A 23,559-nucleotide genomic window follows, 5' to 3' on the forward strand; every position below is an offset into this window, starting at 1 on the left:
TCCATCTGTGCTCGATTAGTTTCCTTTCCTCCGAAGAGTCTTCAGTCTTGGGAGCATTAGTGCGCATGCGCGGAAGTCGCGTTCACTAATCTTGTCACTGACAGGTGAGTCAACTTGAGTGTTTATACCGCTGCCATTGTATTATTAATTTGGTGCGGAACTTGGCGACCCACAACGTGCATATAAAGCGTTTCATTGCGACAGACGTGCGGGAAAGCAGCAAACCAATTAAATGTCTTATTTAGCGACTCAATGCTAACGTCGACGCGAGCTAGCTGCTATCAGCTGCATGTTTAAAGGTTTCATTCAAAGTGTTTTAACTGTTTCGCTACCAGTGTTAGCTTTGTATTTATTTTGTGTGCGCTGTAATTTACAAAGACTTCATAAACCCATAAATTAGCAGTGCGTGTTACGGGTTAACTTTAAATGTCAGATATCTGTCGCGTTGACACGTTTAAAGAATAAAAAGTAATTTTGGACGATTTTTAACTGCAGAGAATGACCTGCTTTCCCAATTAACCACTTTTAGACTTTACCAATTGAGTTCATCTGGAATAAAATTGTCCCCCATAGGCAATGCTGATTTTATATATATATACTTTTTGTGCTTGCAAGATTAAAATATTTTGCTGAAGTTCCTCTTGTGCAGTTTTTTTCTCTCCCGTCATTCGTTTTGTTTTAAGGCAATGCTGCCCACTCCTAATACACACATGCAAGCTAATGAAAATTACATTTGAGTTAATACTTTTGATGCTCACTGTGCTTGTCTAGTAAGAATTTTTTTTACAACTTCACCTTATTTATGTGCACGCAGCGTGACCGGTGGCACAATTGCACAACCTAAACTCTTCCTTGTTGCACTCGTGGGTGTTTTAATTCCCACTCGGAGCACATTCATTATCAGTTGTTCAAGTACTCTTTGTACTGTCCAAAATCAGCCGTATGTTGACGCCTCCAACACATTTTGGGATTTGTCTTGGACTGAGCTGATCCGCAAGCAGGCAATGGAGACAAGTTAGTATACCGTATTTCAATATGTATCTAGATTTTTTCCTCGGGTTCTCTGCGACTGTCATTTTAGTGTCATTCTGATTTTTAGCGCAAGAAAAAGTATTACTTTAACCGTGCAAAGTTATAAAAGAGGCATATCTGTTTGACGATCTGTGGTGCTTTCATCTTCTGGATAGTTCAGCTTCATCCTGTATTAAAAAAAAAAAAAGTCAACTGGCTAGGTTCCAGCACACCATTTTAGGACAACCACTAGAAAATGGATAGACGTTATGAAAGACTTACAAAATGGCTCTCTATATCAGTGATTCCCAAGCAGTGTGCTGTGATGGAAAATGTGTTTCCTACAAATGTATCTTCAATCATTTTTTTGCCATCAACAATCAGATCCATTAAAATTCTTCCACGATATGGAAGGTACAAATAACCAAGTGTCCACTTGTTGCACTTCATGCAATTGTATGCGTCTTGGCCATTACAATCATTTGCATGGTGTATTAAGAGGAATTTGGCATGCAGAGTCATCGAAGGCGTCATATTTTGCCATAAAAAGCCTGTAACATTTTTCTTCCAGCACGTGCAGTGAATCTCACAGCGGCAATGCTGGCAGCTTTGAGGCGAATTCTGCCCCCTCCTTACTATCGCCGCGTGGCGTTCCCTTCCTGCGTCGCTTGCTATGAAAGAAGCCCGGTCGCTCACTTTCACACAAGTAGAACCAAAGCCAGTCCCGAGCCAGAGAAACGCGCTCCAGGCAAGAATTCACATGGTTAATTATCCCAAAACTCGCACTTTGTTGCGGAACCGGTGTGACTATTAACAGCTTGAGCAGAGCAGGGTTATAAGAGTTTAGATTTTTTGTTTTTCAAATTCAGCTTTAATCAATTTTTTTTTTAGTGGGTTTGTTAGTTTTAGTTTGTACCTTTTTTTTATTAGTTTTAGTATTAGTTTTATTCCTTTTTAATTAATTGGCATATTTGTGGAGTGTAAGATAATTTAAAGAAAGTACTATCATGTAATAAACTACAATTCGACCTTCCTTCTTCCGTATGGCTGTAAAGTATTACCAAAATGAATCCATTTAAAATTAGCAGTGAAAGATTGTATGTGAAATTGACAAAGATGTAAACTAAGGTCATTTTCGCTATAATTATGGTTTTCGACTTAAGGAAGTATCAGTTTTTTCGTCAACAATAATAACCTTGGCGCGCTGAGTTGTGTAACAGAACAATGACAAATTAAAATATCATTTTTAGTGGAACCTTCAAAGCCGCTCCTTTTTTTTCACTTGCATTTGACCCTGCGGCTTACTTAATACAAAGGGTGCGGCTTATCCATCAGATCACAAGGGGGCGCACTATAAAGAAAGCGCAAGAGCGTCAGCCAGAGAAAAACAAACCGAGTGAGCCCGAATACAGTAGGAGAGACGGAACGAGAGCGAGACAATTTGCACCCTCGTTATGGAAAATAAAGTAGCGGGAACATTAAAAACACCTGAAAATTGCTCTTTACAGCAAATTTTTACTCTTCAATTTTTACGTTCCAGACTAATGTCACTGTGTGAATGATTAATTTTTTAAAATTTAAATGCTGATAATAAAGCTCATTGTGCTAATCAGTCAACCGTTCTATTTCCGTTTGTGCCGCAGTTTTGGGGTCAGTGTTTGACGTGGACCTTTTGGGGATGGGGATGTGGTCTCTGGGTCTGGGGGCCGTGGGGGCCGCCCTGGCTGGCATCTTCTTGGTCAACTCCAGTCTGACTCTCCCCAAAGTCGGCAAAGCCTCGCTGGAATATCTCGCGGATGCTGACCTGCTCTCCACCGCCGAGGGTACAATAATACGAAACCCCTGACTTCTCACCCAACTATTTATGTTCAAAAGAGATCAAAATGTACAATTGCAACAAAATGCGTGATGATTTTACAAAAATAAGTTGTAATCTAAAGAGAATGGTCATTACACTCGTTGTATGTAAAGTAAATCAAATCATGTGCTACTTATAATCAGACCAAAAAGATTGCTAGTAAAAACGATTGTGTCTTGTCTGCAGATGGCGAGCTCATCAAAGCAAAGAGTCTGTGGGAAAATAACGGCGCCGTCATCATGGCCGTGCGGCGGCCCGGATGATTTTTGTGCAGAGAGGTGAGATCACATGTTCCGTTCCAGCGATCTGGGGGAGCGCAATGAATCCCAACGCAAATGTTTTCCTTGCAGGAAGCTTCCGAGCTGTCCTCTCTGAAGCCCCGCCTGGAAGAGCTCGGGGTCCCTCTGGTGGCCTTGGTGAAGGAACGCGTGGGCACAGAGATCCAGGACTTCGGACCGCACTTCGCCGGGGACATTTACATCGACCAAAAGGTCAGCTGTCCTTTCAAAACTCACACATAAGTTACGATAGAGAAGTAATAAGATGCCAAACGAGTGCTACGAGCGAGCTAACAAAATTGTTGAATTGCAATTTACAGGACTACTCAAAAAAAGCGTAGAATTAGTTTAAAATGCATTTTAAGTTGACCTTGAAATTTCATACCAAACCCGTTCAGCCGGGCCCAGTTCAAAATGTATTTTTGACATCAATTAACCGTGGCTTTGTTCATGCCCGCCACCTTACAGAAGCATTTCTACGGGGCGAAAATGGGCGCTATGGGGTTGCTGCGCTTCGGCGTGTTGCAGAACTTCGTGCGGGCCTGGAGGTCCGGCTACCAGGGCAACATGTTGGGCGAAGGCTTCATCCTGGGGGGCGTCTTTGTCATCGGCGCGGGTGAACAGGTAGCGTACAGAAAACACACGGGGGGGAGTACGGAAAGACATTTGAGCATTTATTCCATATTGTTTATCTAACTTAAGGTGCATGTACTCGCAAGACTTTTGAGCTAGTTAAGCAAGTGTCTCACTAGTCACGTTTTTGGTATACTAGTAAAGCAAAGCTGTTGACGAGTTGAAGTCTAAAGTGCGTCATAAGCAGCGTGCAGTTGTCAACTGGAGCGCAATTTGTCCTCATCTGACCTTGATCGCCATCTTAACGGAATGAACGCTCAAACGGCTTTCCGTAGTACGAGACGAACCACTCGGAGTAAACTTCGCATTGTGGCCAACAGGGGGTGCTACTGGAACACCGCGAGAAGGAGTTTGGCAACAAAGTGGATGTGGCGGATGTTCTCCAAGCCGCCGAGAAAATTGTACCTCGCAAATAAGTCCAATTAGAGCACTGACTATTAAAAATAGTGAATCTAGAAAGTAACTAATAAACACACACTACGTCCAGTATCGACACCGAGGCCAGTTTAGCAAGTCGCTTCAATTGCAAGAAAAAAAAAAAAAAAGCTGTGAAATTTACAACTGACTAAATTGGTCAAACGTTACCTCTAAAGACACTTTAAAGCTAGACGGGTATGGAAACGGGGTGAAATGAGCACTAGATTTTTATTATTCCATTTGAATTTTGTTAATGCACTCGGTAGTGGCACACATTTGCCCCCCATCATGCCCCAACACCCCCAGCTGGCCCCGGACATGACCGACGTGCGCGCGCGCGCGCGCTTATGTGTGGTTGTGCGTGTTAACAATGACGACTTGTCTCTGTAAACTCTGTAACGAGAGGAGCAAGTTTGATGATCAAAACACGTGCGTTTTCCTCAGATGCCGCCAACGTTTGTCATTCTGAGGCCTTCTGGAGGGTGCGGGCGGGGGGGGGGGGGGGGGGGGGATTTGCGTGCTCTTGTACATGTGAAGAAAAGCAATAAATAGAGAACTACAGTACAACCCTCATTGACTGTTTTGGTTTTGTTTAACTGCAGCGACTCACAGTAATGACATCCAATACCAAAAATAATGTTCCCTTTTGGAATGAATACCTTTATTTTGTGGTTGTAGTTTCCAGGCGTATACAACTGCATTGCATCACGCTGAGAGCAGTTCCTAATATTTTTAAATAATAATTGTAAAGGAATTTATTTGTTGACTGACTAAAGTGTCAAATTTGTTTTCATTATTTGTTCAAATATCTGCTAGTTTTGTTCGCCCATCGATCGTGCGTCGCATTAGCATTCAGCTCGCCGACTTTTGGACCCGCCCAAGCAAGGTTTGTAACGGCCTACAGAAACCACGAGCAATATTTGACAAGTCTATGGCATGACTGAATGAAGCTATTTATATAGTGGTCGTGACTTTTGCCTTAGCACAAAACTGAAGAAAAGTTCTCAAAAGAGTTTGCAAGTGTTGAACCTCAAATACGTTCATTTTTTTCCGTTATGAAAGAAACATTTGATCTGACTCCACAAAGTTTTTTCTGGCAGTGCACACTGTAAAAAAAATAATATATAATTTGGCAACTAGTCCTCCGGAATAAGTTTTCATGATTGAGATTTTGGACGGCAAATATCCCAAAATTAAACGGATAGACCCAATAATCACACAGTCCAAAACTTTGGAAGTGCTTTTCAAATCAAACGGAGACATAATTGGATGTCAGTCACATCTTTTATTGTAGTACTGAATAAAATGCATGTCAAGAAATGAAATGGGGTATATATGCCAACATCAAAAGGAAAAAAAAAAGGGGCGTGCACCTTGCCAGTGCTGACACAGCATTATATGACTAAAACATTCATGGAGTGTAACATGGATTGTCGTAACATCTGTGCCTTCAGTGCACGTCTGAATTTGTGCCATTACAGTGCTTGACTGAGACGTGACTGGAAAGCATCAAAAACACACGAGATGTAATGAAGCGCTTTCAAACAGACGTGTTTTTTTTTTTATGCATAGTGACACTGTGGAAAACCACTTCAAATAAAGCTTGCGGCAAAAAAACCCAAAAAAAAACATTCCTCTTTGGATACATTTGTAACAGCTAAAATGTATCAGTACTGTGCTGACTTAACACCTGCTCGTGTTGCTCTCGGAGGAGACGAATAAAATCAGCAGTTCGTAACGAAACACACTCGGCGAGTACAATCTTCAGTATTTGAACTTTGCAGCATGATACTTCCTTGTTGGTCCTGAACAGCGACGTGATTCCTTGACAGGAGCGACAAATGCTCGTTATTGGTTGAAATGAAAGCGGTGATTCCTGTTTGGTGAGGTTTGGTGAGATTAATTATATACAATTAAAGATAGAGGATGTTGGAATGAAACCATTCAGGAATACAACGGTAGAAATAATTGATCACACGCTGGGGAAAATTCACTCAAGCAAAAACCAAAAAAAGATGCACATACTAGAAATAGGACTCTGTAACCATGAATCAAAACGAGTTGCTTGTTTATAAGTTGGTGCATTCAGGGACACAACTTGTCTTGAAAGGAAGAAAAAAAAAAAAAAAAACATTGACATTGTTTACATTGCATCCAACAGCAACAACAGAACTGTATTTCCGCAAACATCTAATAACTGTGATGGGGGGAGATTTTTGGACTAATAAGACAATTTGACATCATAGTAATGGCGTCTCCGCTCAACATAATTCGCTTGAAATTGTTTAAGGCTTCAGTGCTGCTGTTTTGGTTAGCAACAGAGCAGTTAATGTTCACTCGAACGATGGAGTGTATGAACTGAGCTAATTAGTTACTTTTTTTTCCCCATCATGGGCAAAATTGAGGCGCCTGATTTTCATTTGAGGTGTGGCCACTATTTGAGGAAATACAGTGCAATGTGTATAGCGATATAAACTATATACCGTAATATAAACCCTGTTCAAGCCAACACAGCAAAAACACTACAAGCATTAAAACCAACACCCCCCCCCCCATTTTTTCCCTCAAGTATTCATAACTGCTTTACACGGGCAGCACTGATACCAACTGTGCTTTACATTATAACCTTTACATTGATATAGAGTTTCATAATAATGTTAACACGTTCCACACCTACATACGGTGCACCATATGTCCGACACAAAAAACGATGGCTTCCCCCTTCAAGTATGTTGAGCACTTAAAAATAAAACCACAAAGAGGAAACAAACATTGCCAACTTGTTCCATTATTGCTTACTCCTTTAAATCATGGCAGTGTGCCGTCTGGTTACAATGACAACTTTAGGTCCACGTGCCAGCCGCTGACTCACTTTTCTCGCGGGAAGCGTGCTGACTTAGCCATAAACTATTTGAAACGTAGGAGTATGTTCTCATCCACTGTGCAACAGGAGCGTAGTCGTTTGACGACATGCGTGTATACGCAGTAGGGGTGTGGCCAAAAAAATCGATTCTCTTAAGAATCGCAATTCTCATTTAGTTCAGATTCAGAATCAATTTTCAATGTCCCAAAATCGATTTTATTTAAATTATTTTATACCGTCTTCCCTTTTGTTTGTGTGTTCCTTTATTGGGAGCGCTGTTCATGTTGTACCCAATTTGGCCACTTCGGGGCAGTGTGGTTCCACTCGGTCTGATACACTGTTAAGTTGTGGCCACATTAGAGAGTAGAAGGAAAAAGTCACATTCAAGTTATTCCAATAAAACTTTTTTTTTGTTTTTTTGCAGCGTGGAGCCGTTCTTTTGAGTGATAAAAGTGCCGCGAGTAGATCATTACAATTCCTTACACATCTATCAATTGAAGCAAAAATCATTGTCAATCAAATCATTGTGAATTGAAAATCGATTCTAAATCGAATCGCCCACCCAAGAATCTGAATTGAATTGAATCGCGAGACATTCAAAGATTCCTACCCCTAATACGCAGTAGCTCATTATCTGCAATACATTTTGGCTTAAGTACGCTTAAAGCTGAGGAATATTTTTGCAGTATTACACAGATTCATTAAATGCTTAACATTTGAATTTTCAGGAGGAAAATTCCCCCACATTTTTTTTTTATGTAATCTAATTTCTTTGGTGGAATTAGTTTTTGTATGCTATAATAATCATCAAAATTACACAAAAGTCAGGAATTATTTCATTCTGAGTAGTAAATCTACACACAGTGAGCCGTTATTTGCTGCCTTGAAAGCTTGATAATTGCCTATAGATGCCACAAGATAGCAGTGCTGACCAGACTAAAACAAAAACAAAAAACTGGAATCTTTCCACTCCGAATTTCACTCTTTGAATCCTACTATTGAAATTGAATTAAGTGTTCCACTATTGTGATTTATTTTGAGCATTTCTGGTTTTATAAATGAATGTCTGGCCGGATCGAGGGGTAGGTAGGGCTTGACCTAATGAAATCAATCAATAATAGGACCAGTGTAGCGGTACAATAGGACAGCGATGTTACATTCAAGTTCATGACTAAATACATCAGTGACAGATTAACACACAAAAATCTTTCCTCGGGAGCAATTCCAAAAACAACAATAAAATAAAAAAACAAAACATAAATAAATTGCTTGTGTACCCATATGTGTGTGCATGCCGTGCGCATGAAGGTCCTACAGGCCCTTGTTGAAATAGACCACGGTGGTGGCCGGGTTGCTCTGTCGTATCCTGCCCTGAAGCTCCGCCTCCAGCCCGCTCACTTTCATAGAGCTGCAAACATGAAATAACCGAAAGGGCGTGGAACAAAGCCGCATTGTTTACTTAACTGGGTGTGTGAGCGTGCGTTTTTTTTTGGGGTGTGACGTGGTTGTGAGCTTTCAGTGGAGTCTAGCGAGGTTTTATTTTTCAATCAATCAGCTATTTGAAACATAACAAAGGATATACAGCTAACCAAAAAGGCGTCAGCATATGTCCGGCTGACGGCCTTCGTTATGAAACAAAAAACATAGAAATTTAATTGGTTTAAAAAAATGATTTTTTTTTTTTTTTTTAACTCGATGTACAAATTCATCACAACAAAAATATGAAGAAAAATAATAATTCTGATTCCAAACGATGGCAAATTAAATGGTGTATTTTGTACATTATCTGTGCAGTTTTAAATGTAAGTAAGTCATAGGATTTAAACGTATTTAAGTGCAGGTTGTGTTTTTTGTGCAGTTTGTGCGTAAATGCGGGGGTTTTTTTTGGTACGTTTTTTTAGTCTGTGGGTGGTTTTCTTTTGAAGTGAGTTAAACTGCTAATCACATTTTTGAGCCTGTTTATTTTTTGTTTTTGTGATGTGTGTTTTTTTTAGTGTGCATGCATGTGATTAGTGTGTTTTTGTTTTGGGGCTCATTTTGTATGCGTTACCTTTTCTGCGGGAACAGGGCGCAGCACAGAGGGGTAGCGAACACCAGACTAATCAATCAAAGAGAGCGCAGGGTTATTTTCAGTTTTTGGTTCGAGCCCAAAATCGAACGTCCTACCGCCGACTTACCACAAGCCCACGAGCCCCACCTGGATTGGAGCATTGAGAACAGGAAAGCGCTGCAGGGGAGGCAACGACATGTTTTAGGTCGGAATGTGGAAGGACGCCAACGGGGTCGCGACGTGACGGAAGAATGTTACTACCTTCATGAAGGCTCGCTTCTCCAGTGCGTTCATTATGACGGGAGGAATCGCTGAACGGGTGGGGAGAGAAAAACTTAACATTTAAAAACGCAATGTCATCCACTAAGTACGACCGGCAGGAAAGACATTTCCCGTCGCTTGATTACCCATCGCTGGCACCGCCATGCCAATCCTGGACACCACCACTTGCATGATGGCCTGCCGGGCCGCAATGGCGGACTCTCCTAACCTGTTTCCGTTTTCGTCAGTCACGGGAATGCCGTACTTCAACTCCCTGAGGGGGGGGGGGGGGGGGAGACACAGGAACGAGGGGTCGAGTCGAGCAGAGCAGAGCTGCGGTGAAGGAGATCTCACCTCTGTCTCATGAAGGGAATGTTGATGCAGTTTGCGGCGGCGACGGCAGCGAAGGGCACGAAGCGGCTGGCGATGGGCGGGAGGCGCTAAAGGGGAGGGCACGGGACACACTTGAAACTTAACGGAAAGATTGCTGATCCACTGAACAAATCATCGCTTTGATGGGCCGTTACCGTGGCCAGAGACTTGAGGCCCAGGGCGGTGACAACGGCACCGGTCGTGGCGCTCACGTACGCCGCACCAAGCTGACTGGAAGTAAACACATCAGGTTGGTTTTTTTTTTTTAGTCGGACATCAAACTTCATTTGATATGCGATTTGAAAGGGAAATAAATTGAATAATACATGCTCTTCTTTTATATTTAATTATGATGCTCATCGTATTATAATTAGGGGTGTCAAAATTGGTGCGTTAATTTAATTAAAAGTTTCTTTAACAGCACTATTTTTTTTTTTTTACGTGCAATGAATGGAGAAGCCTGTATGGAGCAGACATGTCCACATCAAAATTTAGCAGTAATAAATTTAATAATAATGCATATATTTGTGGAGACTGGGGTCAAATTGTATTTTACAATTTCTTTAAATGTGCAGAATTTCACAAGTTCGTGTTAAAGATTAGATTATTGCACTGAGCTGTCACTGCTTTTTGCCATCTAGTGGCAGAAAATGACCAACACAAATCAATATCACACTCGGGTTGTTGTTTTTTACAGCACAGTATATATTTTTAATTTTAACTCAATTTTATGAATTATTATGAAATTGCTGTATCAATGACTACAAGATGCAGCCATATTTCTATTAAACATTTTCCCCACTTTTATGGGGAGTATTATACAATGTACATTTTATTATAAATTTAGAACAGATATAAAATTTGCGATTAATCGTGAGTTAACTATTGAATCATGCAATTAATTACGATTAAAAAAATTTTAATCACCTGACACCCCTAATCATAACAATTTACAAATAATGAATATTACGCCTCTCGCAATACTCTTGCCAGTCCTGATCAAGGGGAAAGTGAGGGGTGGTCCGTACTTGACAGTCATGGGAGCGTCTCCGCTGCGGTTGGTGTAGTTGACCACCGCGTTGAAGGACTGGTTAACCCACTGCCAGAAAACCACCGCCGGTGTGGTCCTATAAACATGTGACAAATGGTTCATAAATGCTCTCCACTGTCACCAAGCGATCATGTGAGCATGAGTGCTCACAAAACAAACAAAAAAAATTACACATTAAAATCAGGTCAACATGATGCACGTGACTACCGACGTGTCGCCTCCGCACAAGTTCTGGCATGACATTTGTTTTAGACTCTTTGAGGATTTTCACTCTCAACTGGGATTAAAGCTCTCGTTCGTTCAGTCACCGTGATGCTCTCTCAGTACATTGAATGAAATGAAATGTAGTCTTTCAGCATCACTGAATTAATTAATTAATGAATTAATTAACACACAGAGTAGAGGCAGAGAAGGCGGTACCTGTAGAAGGTGAGCATGCAGCCAGTGATGGACATGTTCATGGGCACCTGAGCGGACATCCGGCCGATCACGAACATCTTCTCGCCGGTGTCGGGGTGGAAGGCCGAGTCGTACACGTACTTGGCCCGCCACAGCTGGTCCTCCGTCAGGCCGGGCGCCACCACCCCGTCCCTGGAGAAAAATGGCCACTTCGATATTTCGTTTTGTAGTGTTTTTCCTACATTTCCAAAACGTTTATTTGGAATATAATTGATTTTATTTCAATTGCATAAAAATAATAATGATTTAATTAAGTTTGAAATGTAATTTAAAAATACATTTTAAATTAGATTCAAATTTAATTGTTTAATTTTAACTGCATTTGAATTTCTTTTGCACTTTATTTTAAGTTGTGTATTTTAATTTCAGTGATTTATTTTTTGTTTTTACATTTTAAATAAAACCAAAATTATAATTTATTTGACTGTATTTGATATACATTTTACATGATTAGAATTTCCAATTATTTTACATTTTAATACATTTCAAATTACCAGTAAATGTATTTTAATTTCAATGTAATTTTACTTTTTAATTAATTGTACTATCTTATGTTTTTACATTTTAAGTTATATTCATGTAATACATTTTAATGTAATTTATAATTTAATTTATTTTTTATTTAACTTAATTTTTATTCAACCAGTTTTATTTATTGGAAAAAAATAATTACTTTTTTTTTTTTTTGCGTGACAACTACAGAACCCAAACTGGAACTTGGTGCAACATGACACATGGCCTGGCTGCTCAATACAATATGAGCAACACAAATTCATTTATCATTTACAAGTGAAGACATGAACTGTTAGAATTTTATAACACGCCATTATCAAGTAGCGTACGTTTGTGATGCTAAAATGTACTGGCTACTTCCTTTATCTGTTCTCCTGTCCTGCTTCCAAAGCAAGGTCAGCCTTCTACCTGTAGTTCTCCACGATCACCCGGGCCTCCTCCAGCGTCTCGGAAGACAGTAGGACGTTCCTGGGGTCTGTGACCATGAAGAAGTGCATGGCGCGGCCCATGAATGTTCCTTGGTCCCATCGTGGCTCTTTGATGTTGATGTTGAGGGGCAGATCTCCGGACATCTTGGGTACCCTTGCATTAAAAAAAAAAAAGACACTGGTTCATCAATCATACAGTGGAACCTCTGAAGTCGATGCTGGTTGACTTGCAAGTCGTTAATAATTTAACATTTTCCTCAATAGGAACTAATGGTATCTGTTTTAGTCCAAAAAAAAACATATTTCTTTCTCCCTCACTAATGGACAACCAAGTATGTACAACAGCTGGAATGGTGCAATCAAGGGCATCATCAACATGTTCCATGTTATGACGTTATGATGATGTATGTTCAGTAAATAACTGAACTATAAATGGCATTTATTACGGTTACGTTAAAAACACAAATCTGTATGGAGACCTGGCGCGTGACTGTGAGCTGTCAATCAATCTGAGCCAATCCAGTGCAGCACACCGGTGAGCATTGGAGCTTTTTCCATTTAAAAAGGTGACATGTTTTCTGATACATAAAGTCTGGGATTGACTAAAACGGCCACGACCCGTCGAATGAGACATTGTGGTGGCAAAATAACTGCACAGCTTCTTCCCCAAATTCCACCATTTCGGCGCCCTCATGGTTAGCGAGTCATTCGGGCTGTAGTCGGCTTGGCTAGCGTAGAGCATTTAGCTTGCCAATGCGAGTCGCGGGGGAAAGCATCGCGGTGAGGTTTAAACAACGCAGTCGTCGCGTTATGATGTGAATCAAGAATATTCAAACAGGCAAGAAATCTAGACGTTACCTGTTCAGGTTGAATTTGAAGACGATTGACCTCTCAATATCACTGCAACCGGCTGGGAGAGATGTGTTAAGTTCAAGTGCCCTTTGCAGTGTTGGAAATTTGGAATTTTCCTCCAATTTGACGGCTCATCAACCGCGAAATACACACAAAAAGAGACCAGCGGAAGTAAATTTAGTTATACGTTCATAATATAGCCAGCGTCAAGTTCCCTAAAGGCAAAATTAAACATCGCGGGAGTAGATGTTGTAAAATTTCGATGTATTTAAATGCAGCACAGAGCGGGGATACGAGGGTAAACAACTCGACATTTGATTGGTCAGACCAACGCCCTCTCTCTGATTGGTGTTTTTGCCTTTTTTCCAGTGGCACGAAAAGAGAATAAGGCTATCAAGCTTCTATTATATTATATTTATAATGTAGCATTTCGTATAGTTATATGACCTGGCGGTGTTTTTATCATAACTTTTATTTTTATTTTATTCTTTTCGAGAGCCATGACGGTACGTCTATGGGAATACACCCTTTTGGCCACTAGATGGTGCTGTTTCACAATATATTGTCACGACCCAGACCTTCAATGCCAAAGCAGTAAGTAATTCTCAAACTGTTTTCACCAAGTAAAACCTAACGAAAAATACGTAAGTCTCCCAAGTAACACCATCATGACTAACAATAAAATTCAGTAGTGGCCTAAGTGTTCATCAAAAATGTATTTTATTTTATTTATCCCTGGGATGTATATTTAATATTGTGCACAGTGCTTTTAGGAAAATGCCCCCCCCCCCCCCACACACACAATATTTTCAAGCACTTAGGAGAGCTTAAAAAACAGCCCCCCCCCCCCCCCCCATGTAGGTTAAATAAGTCACATATTTCCACAATTCCACCTTGTATCTCCATCAGTACTGGACTAGTGGGTGCACAGCTGCCCTGGGTGAAGGTGGGGAAGGGGGGGGGGTACTTATATAACAAGCTTACACCTCGTGTGACACCTGAAGAACATATGAGTCAATACCGTTGCAGCATTGCACGGGCATGTCAGGCATGTCCTGAAGAGGGACAATGGGTGAGTCATGGGATGGGGTCAACAAGTCAAAAATACTCAAGTACTTGAAATACAGTACGGACGCATTAGTACAGAATTCCTTTCCACTGGCAAGTCGTCGTTGGATAAATAAGATGGACTTTTACCACCAAGAAGTCCCCAGGACACAGGATCTTCCCAGGATGGCTTGTCACATCAGACACCCTTGTTAATTAAACATGGCTCAAGGGGAAAGCACCATGCATTTCAGCTTGGACTTCACAAAGGAGAACGAGAGAGGCTCCGTGAATCTTAAAAAGTGGACTTCCTCCTTTCTATTATCCTCCAAAAAGTCTGGATGACTGAGGGGGGGAGGCTTGTCGCACTGGCATCATGTCTCACTCCCGGAGGGAGATGACAAACGGGGGTGGACGCCTCCACGTCCACAACGGGGGGCAGGCCGGGGGGTCCCACAGTTATATGCTTAAGAGGCAACAAGGACACAGGCGGAGGTCATCCTCACCTGTGGGACGAGTCATCCTCATCAATGCTCCTGCACAGGGTGAGTCGAGACAAATATAGCTCGTTGACATCTGCGCACTATTACTACCGTTTGGTGTATTTTTATTTTTTTTTCAGGAGGAGATGACAGTGAAGACATCCACACAGTGACAGTGGACAAGACTGTGGATGGACGACTTGGTTTCAGCGTTCGAGGCGGATCTGAACACGGACTGGGCGTTTTTGTTAGTAAAGTGGAGGACCACAGCTCAGCAGGTCAGCAAGAAACGCTCCGAAAATGCCGCCATTCATTTCATTCTGGACTCATCCACCTGCTCCCGCAACCCAGCTCAGGCCGGCCTGGTCGTTGGGGACAAACTTGTGGAGGTGAACGGCGTGAGTCTTGAGAGCATCACCATGAGCAGCGCCGTCAAGGTCCTGACAGGAAACAGCCGCCTGAGGATGGCGGTGCGGCGGGTGGGCAAGATCCCCGGCATACGCTACTCCGAGGAGAAGACCACGTGGTGAGTGCACACGCTAACTTCGACCATATCCTTCTTCCTTGGTGTTATATTGCAGTAGTGGATGGATTACTGCTTTCACATTTTGGTCATTTGATGATCTGATAGTGACTGGCTGTAGATCAGCAGCCAAAAGACGAGAGAGTAAAAAAAAAGAAAGACTTGAGTCAGAGCCGTATATAGAGAGAGTTTGGCCAACTCTGTTTCGGCAGGGTAACAAGATGGCGCCTGTGTGTCATGTGACCAGTTGCTGGTCACATGACACACAGGCGCCATCTTGTTACCCTGCCGAAACAGAGTTGGCCAAACTCTCTCTGCCTGTGTCCCAAATTCACAAGGCTGGATCATTATTTGTTAACTAACAAAATTCTAGAGACATTTATTTTAAAATAATTCATAGGTTTTACCCCTTAAATGGTTATATTGTTAAAATATTCAAGAACGATATTGATGAGAAATGCACTTTCTGTTCTGTGGAGGTCGAAACAGTGACTCGTTAATTTTGGCTCTGCCCCTTTGTCCAAAGCTTTTGGAATGACATTTGTAAATTTATTGCTGAAAAGATTGATGGAGATTTTCAACTGTTTTGGAAAGATGTACTCTTAAATACAAGCAGTATTGACAATCCATTTGTGTGTAAGTCCGTGCGTGCTGTCGAGTCGCGTCGGGAGTGACGTCATGCAGCCGACAAATTCGGCCATCCGATGACCCAGCCTCGTGAATGGACTCAGGCGACACCACAGCGCCCTCTGCTGGATGTCTTGAGGCACTGCTCAGCTGGCCTCCAATGCAAAATGGCTCCTGGTGTTTCACATATGTTTGTACTTATGTATTAGGGTGGACCTGATTCACAGGAGGATGGTGGTGGAGGAGGGCGGACAAACGCCGTCAGAGGACAGCTCGGACAGCGCCCTCTGCAGGATAGTGCATCTCTTCACTACGTCTGACGATTATTACCTGGGCTTCAACATCCGAGGAGGACGGGAGTTTGGACTGGGAATTTACGTCTCAAAGTAATCATCATTTTCAATTTGTAATTTAGTGTTTCTGGCCAGTTGGCTTCGTGAAATTGCAGTTCAGTATTATTTTAACCAATAAGTTCAACATATCGAAAAACTCACCAATTTTGGCAAGCATGTTTATCCTGGTAAAAACGTTTAGAAAAATAACCCCAACAATACAATTCATAAAAATAATAATAAATACATAAAATAAATTGGGTGGTCATAATTGTTGCAAAAAATTAAATAAAAAATGAATTCGTCTTTTCATGTCCATTGGTCAGGTTGGACCCAGGCGGGCTGGCGGAGCAGCACGGCATCAAAATGGGGGATCAGATCCTGGCGGCCAATGGGGTCAGCTTTGATGACATCACACACAGCAACGCCGTGGAGGTCCTGAAGAGCCGCACGCACGTCATGTTAACCATCAGGGTGAGAACTTTCAGACATTTTCACTGACTCAACAACCTCGTGTCAGTGTGACAGCGTCCATGGTTTGCCCTGTGACGGAGGGTTTTCTTTGTTGGCACACAATAGCCTCAAAGTGTGTTCAAGATCTGCCGTTCTCATTTTTGTGCTGCTCACATCTCAGGTTGCGCATTGTGAAACGCGTCCCTTTAATGATTGATAAGCGGTCTGGGATCAGGTTCGAATTGGCCTACGATGTGATGCTGTGCAGCCAATTATAGAACCGATTCATCACATTCACTGTCCCCCACAAAATAACTCAGGGCGGCTATTTATGTTTAAATTGCTGACAACAAAAGTGAGCACACCCCCAAGTGAAAAATCCAAATGATGATTTGACTTCATGGAGCGAATGCTACATCTAAATTGTAAAGAAAAACAAAAGCCTAGATGTTCTTGCAAAAGTGTTCACACCCTCTTAATTGTGGATGTGGTCAGAATGGATCACATTCAAACTGACACGTTTTTATTTCGGGCACATCATTGGTGGGAAAGCGTTTGAAATGATTGATTTATCTTGATCTCATTGCTCATGTGACAAAGTGCTGCCATTTGAGCAGAGGTGTGTAGACTTTTTATACACGATATCATTTTTTTGTGCTATTACAGGAAGCTGGAAGATATCCTGCATATAAGGAGATGGTGGCAGAGTATGGTTGGCTGGACAAATGTATGTTGAATTGGGGGGTTTGGGGGGTTGGTTATCTGGAAACAAAACAAGCCAAGCTGATATCTGTGTCTTTTGGAGTTGATTGGAAAAACACAAAATTACAAATTGAAAATTATGATTACTTCATCTATTGTGTTTTGCATTGTTTGCTAGAATTCAGCTAAACAAACCTGTTCACTATCTGACAAAGGGAAATGTTCCATGTTACAGTTTCAAATGGGTCATCATCCTTGGCATCGGGTTCTTCCCAAGGCTCCGAGTCGCACTCGTCTGTGTCGTCGTTGTCGTCCGGCACCCCCGCGAGCTCCCTCAGTGGTCTCTCCCAGTTCCTCTTCCCTCCTCATGTCTTCGGGTCCGACACGGCGGACATGGCCATACAGACGGAGGCATCCTCCACACAGGGCCGCACGGTCGGTGCCACGCTGCTCCTGAAGGACACGGTCATACAAGGGAAGGGAGATGTGGGCGGGGCCGGGGCCGGGACCAGGGCCGGGACCAGGGCCGGGGCCGGACGTCAACAAGGTCCCCAGACCAAAGTCCTCATGGCTCTCAGTAGGCCTCGTAAGCCAATCAGACGGTCCCAGAGCCACAGCGCCGTCTCAGGTGATTATGCTACATTGCTATGTACACTACTTGGTACTCAGGCAGTATACATTATAAATACTATAGAAAATAAATACGACTACTAATTGGGAAATGTATTTAAGTACAAATGAATATTGTTTTAAATTTATTTAAACATTTAAAAAATATTAAATAGTTAATTACAGAACATTTTATTTGGATAAAAACCAACATTCCGTTATTATGCTTCTTTATAATACTTTAAAAATAGTATATATATTTTAGAAATATTTCAAAATCATTTAAAAATATTTCAGCATATTTGGAAAGTACTGTCTTCGAAATATTGTAATACATTTAAAACAGTACAAAATAAAATATTTTTAGAAATGACATTTTCAAACAATTAAAAAAGTTTTTTTTTTAAACATCGAACATTTAATACCTTACGTATATATTTTTTCGATTTCTAAAATGTTTTTTTTAAACAACCAGAGATACTGTATCTTTAAATGTTTCGATAATTCAATTTCCATCAATTTAATAATTATTGGAAAATTAAGATGCTAATAGAAAAATACACATGAATGTTATGTTAAGTACATTTTTATCTCATTAGCATGTTATTTTAAAAAAGGAATTAGTATTTTAAGAAACGCATACAACTAATTGATATATTCCATTTATATCATCCATCAAAAATGAAAACATAAATTGAGCTTCAAATACACCTCATTTTCAAAATCATCATTGCAGTCAAAGATAGACACGCCCTTCAGCCTCATTTCCATAAACAAACTGTTCCATAAACAAAGGATTATTTGTAAGTGGTTCATCCAAGCTAGTTGACTTGTTGGCCTTCCCTCCTCATTCGTCAATGCATTCGCCACTTGGCTGATTGGGTTCTTCGTATGGATGGCCTGCTCGTGCAAAGATGGATGTCATTTATCAGCGTTACATTACACACAGAGCAGATTTATTGTGCACTACAGAAGAAGCGACATCAAGCCAGTTTGAAAGGAACATGTTTACTGGTCCGTTCTTGAACAATAAATATATATATATAATAATAGTACAAGTTTTCTAAATAGTATTTTAAAATGTAAAAAAAAAAATCACTTTCAAAATATTAAATACATAAATAATCAATTACTGACAAAAATATTTTTAGAAATCATTAAAAAATTTAATATTTAAAATATTGTAAATTACAAAATATAACATGAAAATTTTAAAATAAATTAAACTTTCATACATAATTTAACAAACAATTGTAAAAAATAATGCATTTCTAAAGAATGAAAAAAATAGTACTAATACAATATTTTTAATATTTTAATATATTAAAAACTTTTAAAATTTCAAAAATTGTAAACATTATTTTTGCAACAAAAGTGAAAGAGGATTCACGACAAGAAACGTACTGTGATATCATTTAAAAAGTAAAACAAAAAAATCTAACTAAGAACTGTAATAAACAAGCATGAAAACAGAGTTCTGACAAAATACTATATTTTTACAATATTAATTTTCAAAAGTATTCAAATAGAAGGCTACTATTACCCCAAATTTTTTATACTTTTAGAAATTAAAAAACAAGTAAAATCTGTAAATGTCAATGTCATGAATCAATATTTATGACGGTAATAGTAACAATCCTGCTTCAAAGTGATGAATGTTGTTTATGGATTGTTCTTTCAGAGGAGCAGCAGAAGACCAAAGTGGAAAAGACGACGCGCAGCCCAGAAGACAAGCAAGCCAAGCTGCAGCGCTCCAAAACTTTTCTCAGCCTGTTTTTCAAGAAAGATCGCAACGACAGGAGCCCATCCAAAGGTCAGATCACGAAACGCAATATCACCGATTCGACTTGGTCATAAATAATCGCACTTGGTTCAAAACAATAATGACTATGACAAAAGTATTTGGACACGAGGTAATACAGGAAGTGAAAAATAATGTACAATAGAAATGAAAAGTTCAAACCAAGCCAATAAAGTTTTGTATGGTTCTAGTTCCAACTATATATTCCGCCTATGCTTTAGACAAAAGGCCTGATGGGATGACCTCCCCCAGGGAGTCCCACGCAAGCCTTAAAGGGGAGCAGTCGCCCTTGCAGCACGTGGAGGTCATATCCAAAAAGCTGCTCAGCAAGGACGAGGTGGCCGCTGTCATGAGGCATTGTCAGCGGGTCAGTCTCGAGCTTCCATGGCGCATGGATTTATTAAAAAAAAAAAAAACAACAACAACAAAAAACTATTTTATTCTCCTGCAGTTTTTGTCTGAGAAGATTCTGGAAGATTTAGTGCGCCCCCTTTTGGCCATCTTGGACCAGCCAGAGAAGATTCTGCTTCTCCGAGAAATAAGGTCTGATGCAAAAAACGAAGCATGACGTAATTATAGCACGATATTTTTATTAATGAATATATAATTTTTATATTTTGCATCCAGAATGTTGATTCCTCCCAGTGAGTTGGGCCGCTTTGACAGCATGGTGACGCCTTTTGAAGTGCACGCCTGCAATCTGCTCAAGAGTCCGGCTGGTGAGAAATACACTCGTTAGACTTAACTCGATTAAAAAGGGCAATAATTGGCTGATATTTATTTTGGGGTATTTTTTTTCTTCCTCTTCAAAATAAAATCGTTTTCTGGGGTGTTTGTCTTAGTGCGTTCTCCAGTTCTACGCTCCCCTTGCTGTGGAACCCCTCGACGCCAGCTTGTGACTCCTGCCCCAGGTAGGCGCACGCAAAGCGGTTTCCGTGGTGACGCCAGACATGCCTTTTGTTGCCGTGGTCAGTCAAGGACGGATTTTGAGCTTACAAACAGCTTTTTTAAATTGCAGTAAAAAAAGCTTCACATTTTTTTCATTGACTAGATGTTCATCAACTGTAGTTAATTTTTTTTTTATATATTTTTTTTTCTTTTTTCCCATACAGTATATATATATTAAAAACATATTTTGGGCTGACCCGTTCCATTTTCAGACTTCCGTGGCGGCTTCCTTCTCCGGTCGGCGCCGAGGGCCTCTCACGTGATTGACAGCATGGAGGGACTGACTTTGTCTCCATCGCAGGTGTTCCGCCCCCTGCTGGACATACCTGTGGACACTTTCACCTCCTCTTCCCGGTCCTCCAACGGACTTGGAGGAGGTGAGCGAGGAAGGTCGTCCCCCGTGAGGAGGACGAGGGAGGATGTTTTTGAGGGGACGCCCGCGGTCACGCTTAATGGACACTCGCAGATGGCGCAAGACTACCACGTCTTCACTTTGACAATCTCCAAAGACAAACAGTCGCTCGGTGAGTACAAAGTCAGTGAGACGTCATTTTCAAGCGAATACACAGCGGATATAAAAAGTCTACACACCCCTATACGAATGCTTCGTTGTTTGTGGCTTGTGCTTTATAATGCGATGACAAAAGATGTCAGGAAAGGCCTACTAGAACATCTGAACTTTATCTTGGGTTAATGAGAGGCCTCATCGCTATTTTAAAACTCATTGTAACTGAGTAACTGGAGCTGACAATGTAACTGACTGTAACCAAGTTACTGTAATCACGTAATTGTCGCTAAATAACAATGGCAGAAAAAGCCTACTAGAACAAGTAAAAAAATATTTAACACTAGTGGTAGTTAATTATAATACATAAATATATTATAATAATAAAATTCCACTACTAGTACAAAATACTAGTGTTGCATGTGTATGTGCAGGTATTAGTGTGTCTGGGGGGATCGAGTCAAGAATTCAGCCTGTCATCAAGATCGAGAACATCTTCCCTGGAGGAGCCGCTTCAATGAATCCTGCTCTCAAGGTAAGCACTAGGTGCAACTTCACTTGCACTACTTTTTCTAATACTACCGTATAGCAAGATATTTGAGCATCTAGTCAGCATCTCACTAGAGCACTGAATTGTCCATGTACTCATGTGCTTTTACTTACATTGTACTTGCAGATAACTAGTGCAGTGTTTCCTTACTAGTAAGATATTGAGCCCTTGTTGTTCTACTAGTGCACAGAAGTGGAAGGCAGCATTGGAGAAAGTGTTCCAATCATTCTACTAGTGCACTGGATTGTCTTACTCGTGAGAACAAAGAGCATACTAGTACACTTACCTTAAACTGGATATTCCATATGGCAGTTCTGTGCACTAGTAGAAGACCAAGGTGCACTTGTAGAACCACTACATGCTAGTGAGACCAAATTGTGCACTAGTTGACATCTGTGCACTATTAGTAGTGCTACTAGTGAATATCTAGATGTTAAATGGAATTTTATCATGTCACATGTAGTACTAGTAGCACACATTTATCAACTGGTGCAGTTTTGCCTCACTGTCACTAGTAATGTGATTTTCCTACTAGTACACCTCAATTCTATTACCAATGAGGACAAAGAGTGTACTAGTACATGGACAACAGCCTGCTATGCCACTATTATTATTATTATTATTATTACTACCACCACTAGTACTACTACTACCTTCCTCCTGTTTTGCCGACCTAATCATGCTTAATGCACTAACTGAGCATAAAGCGGGTCAGATTAGGTGGCCATCTATTTAATTCAAATCAATTACTTTTTATGCACTTTTTAATCCCCACTTTGAGTAAATGGATCCAAATCTTTTTATGTCGCTGCGAGGGCCTGCGGCGATAAAAAAAAGAAAAAGAGAGAAAATAAAACAAAAACAAATGCTTTGGCTGTCTAAATGTGTTTTCTTGACAAATGAAGGAAAAGGAAACAGAGCTGATTGGTGGACAACAATGGCCGTGCGTGTTTAACCTTCACCACACAGGTGCATCCTCAGCCTTGGAAAGAAAGAAAAGAGGATGACATCAGAGGAATTTGCTGTCAACACGCGAGTACTTTACACACTGCGGAAAGTGTGCGTGTGCTTATTTTATATTGAAGGGAGAGGCCCAGTTGCGTCTGACATAAATCAGCTTACTGTTACAGCGCACAATATTATCATTTATGTATGTATTCATGAAAAATTGTACAAAATAAAATGAGAACTGCGTGTACACTAGAGGTTTGTTTTCTTTTGGGTATATTCAATAATTTTGCTTTGTTAGCATTAAGCTTAAATGGACTTTCCCGATAAAAAAAAAAAATGAAGCTTGTTAAAAGCAAGTATCATCAAGAACTGCACGTTGTTGTGTTCACAGGCCGGCTACGAAGTGCTGCGCGTGGACGGCGAAAATCTGCAGGGTGTCACTCACCAGCACGCCGTCGACGCCATTCGCCGCTCGTTCAGCAACAAGGCCAAAGACCCCATGGTGCTGGTGGTCAAGGTGCCCAAGGAGATGCCCGCCCAGCACCCTGAGGGAATCTGCTAACAACTTGACAAAGAGATGCTCATTGTACAATATTTTTTTTATTTTTTTTATTATTATTATTCTAGTTAAATGCCACAAAAAGACTGTCATTTATGAAGTTAACATGCGGCGAGCTGTCTGCCAGAAAAGGAGATAATCCCAGGCTGCTCCATGAGATTTATGGCCAGATTAAATCTGATGTATTACGTCAAAAGCCAGGGGTTTTGGAGATGATTGCAAAATGGCTGCTCGGCATTTGGGCGCTGGATTTCTGTCTGGCACAAGTGCTGCCTGCTCTGGAACAATCTGCCACTTTGCAGCTTTAATTACACATGAGGAGGAAGAGCAGGATTTTGGGGAGGGGGGAGGGGGAGGGGGGGGGGACTACAGGCAGGCCGTGACACAGTTTGAAGTCAGAAAACAACATTAGGGAGTAGGTGAA

The 23,559-nt window shown here is 40.9% G+C and overlaps 3 protein-coding genes across 4 annotated transcripts; 2 read left to right on the plus strand and 1 right to left on the minus strand.

Annotated features, from left to right (window-relative positions):
* The first annotated feature begins 23 nt into the window (after nt 1-23).
* On the plus strand, nt 24-4,691 carry LOC147163600 (peroxiredoxin-like 2A). Of its 2 annotated transcripts, none has more exons than XM_086093424.1 (6): nt 24-104; nt 2,655-2,834; nt 3,056-3,147; nt 3,220-3,360; nt 3,616-3,771; nt 4,101-4,691. In XM_086093424.1, the coding sequence occupies exons 2-6, from the start codon at nt 2,690-2,692 to the stop codon at nt 4,194-4,196; spliced, it is 630 nt and encodes a 209-aa protein (XP_085949550.1). In that variant the 5' UTR covers nt 24-104; nt 2,655-2,689; the 3' UTR covers nt 4,197-4,691. The 2 variants fall into 2 exon arrangements, with proteins under 2 accessions (XP_085949550.1, XP_085949549.1); XM_086093423.1 differs by lacking the exon at nt 24-104 and adding an exon at nt 864-1,014.
* Nucleotides 4,692-5,462: 771 nt separating this feature from the next.
* On the minus strand, nt 5,463-13,216 carry sfxn3 (sideroflexin 3). Its single transcript, XM_086093556.1, has 11 exons — nt 13,053-13,216; nt 12,175-12,348; nt 11,215-11,385; nt 10,772-10,870; nt 9,899-9,974; nt 9,726-9,811; nt 9,518-9,645; nt 9,372-9,421; nt 9,238-9,287; nt 9,111-9,158; nt 5,463-8,468 (listed from the first exon to the last, which is right to left on the minus strand). Exons 2-11 carry the CDS (start codon nt 12,336-12,338, stop codon nt 8,372-8,374), a joined length of 969 nt encoding a protein of 322 aa, XP_085949682.1. The 5' UTR covers nt 12,339-12,348; nt 13,053-13,216; the 3' UTR covers nt 5,463-8,371.
* Nucleotides 13,217-14,490: 1,274 nt separating this feature from the next.
* Nucleotides 14,491-23,460, plus strand: LOC147163602 (PDZ domain-containing protein 7-like). Its single transcript, XM_086092967.1, has 15 exons — nt 14,491-14,638; nt 14,716-14,853; nt 14,927-15,101; nt 15,935-16,111; nt 16,384-16,531; nt 17,177-17,237; nt 17,448-17,840; nt 19,503-19,634; nt 19,844-19,989; nt 20,074-20,165; nt 20,250-20,341; nt 20,465-20,533; nt 20,783-21,094; nt 21,510-21,610; nt 22,968-23,460. Exons 1-15 carry the CDS (start codon nt 14,491-14,493, stop codon nt 23,136-23,138), a joined length of 2,355 nt encoding a protein of 784 aa, XP_085949093.1. The 3' UTR covers nt 23,139-23,460.
* The last annotated feature ends 99 nt before the right edge of the window (nt 23,461-23,559 follow it).

The sequence above is a fragment of the Leptonotus elevatus genome, chromosome 13 (genome assembly GCF_054856555.1).
Source record: "Leptonotus elevatus isolate MCC_2025b chromosome 13, RoL_Lele_1.0, whole genome shotgun sequence".
Taxonomy (NCBI): Eukaryota; Metazoa; Chordata; class Actinopteri; order Syngnathiformes; family Syngnathidae; genus Leptonotus; species Leptonotus elevatus.

Coding starts and splice junctions, on each gene's coding strand:
- sfxn3 (XM_086093556.1), bottom strand. CDS start 12,338: ATGTCCGGAGATCTGCCCCTCAACATCAACATCAAAGAGCCACGATGG. Junction 9,422..9,517: donor CATGGCGGTGCCAGCGATGG/GTAATCAAGCGA, acceptor CCACCCGTTCAG/CGATTCCTCCCGTCATAATG. Junction 9,159..9,237: donor GTGGGGCTCGTGGGCTTGTG/GTAAGTCGGCGG, acceptor TTGATTGATTAG/TCTGGTGTTCGCTACCCCTC.
- LOC147163602 (XM_086092967.1), top strand. CDS start 14,491: ATGACAAACGGGGGTGGACGCCTCCACGTCCACAACGGGGGGCAGGCC. Junction 21,095..21,509: donor CAAAGACAAACAGTCGCTCG/GTGAGTACAAAG, acceptor GTGTATGTGCAG/GTATTAGTGTGTCTGGGGGG. Junction 21,611..22,967: donor CAATGAATCCTGCTCTCAAG/GTAAGCACTAGG, acceptor TTGTGTTCACAG/GCCGGCTACGAAGTGCTGCG.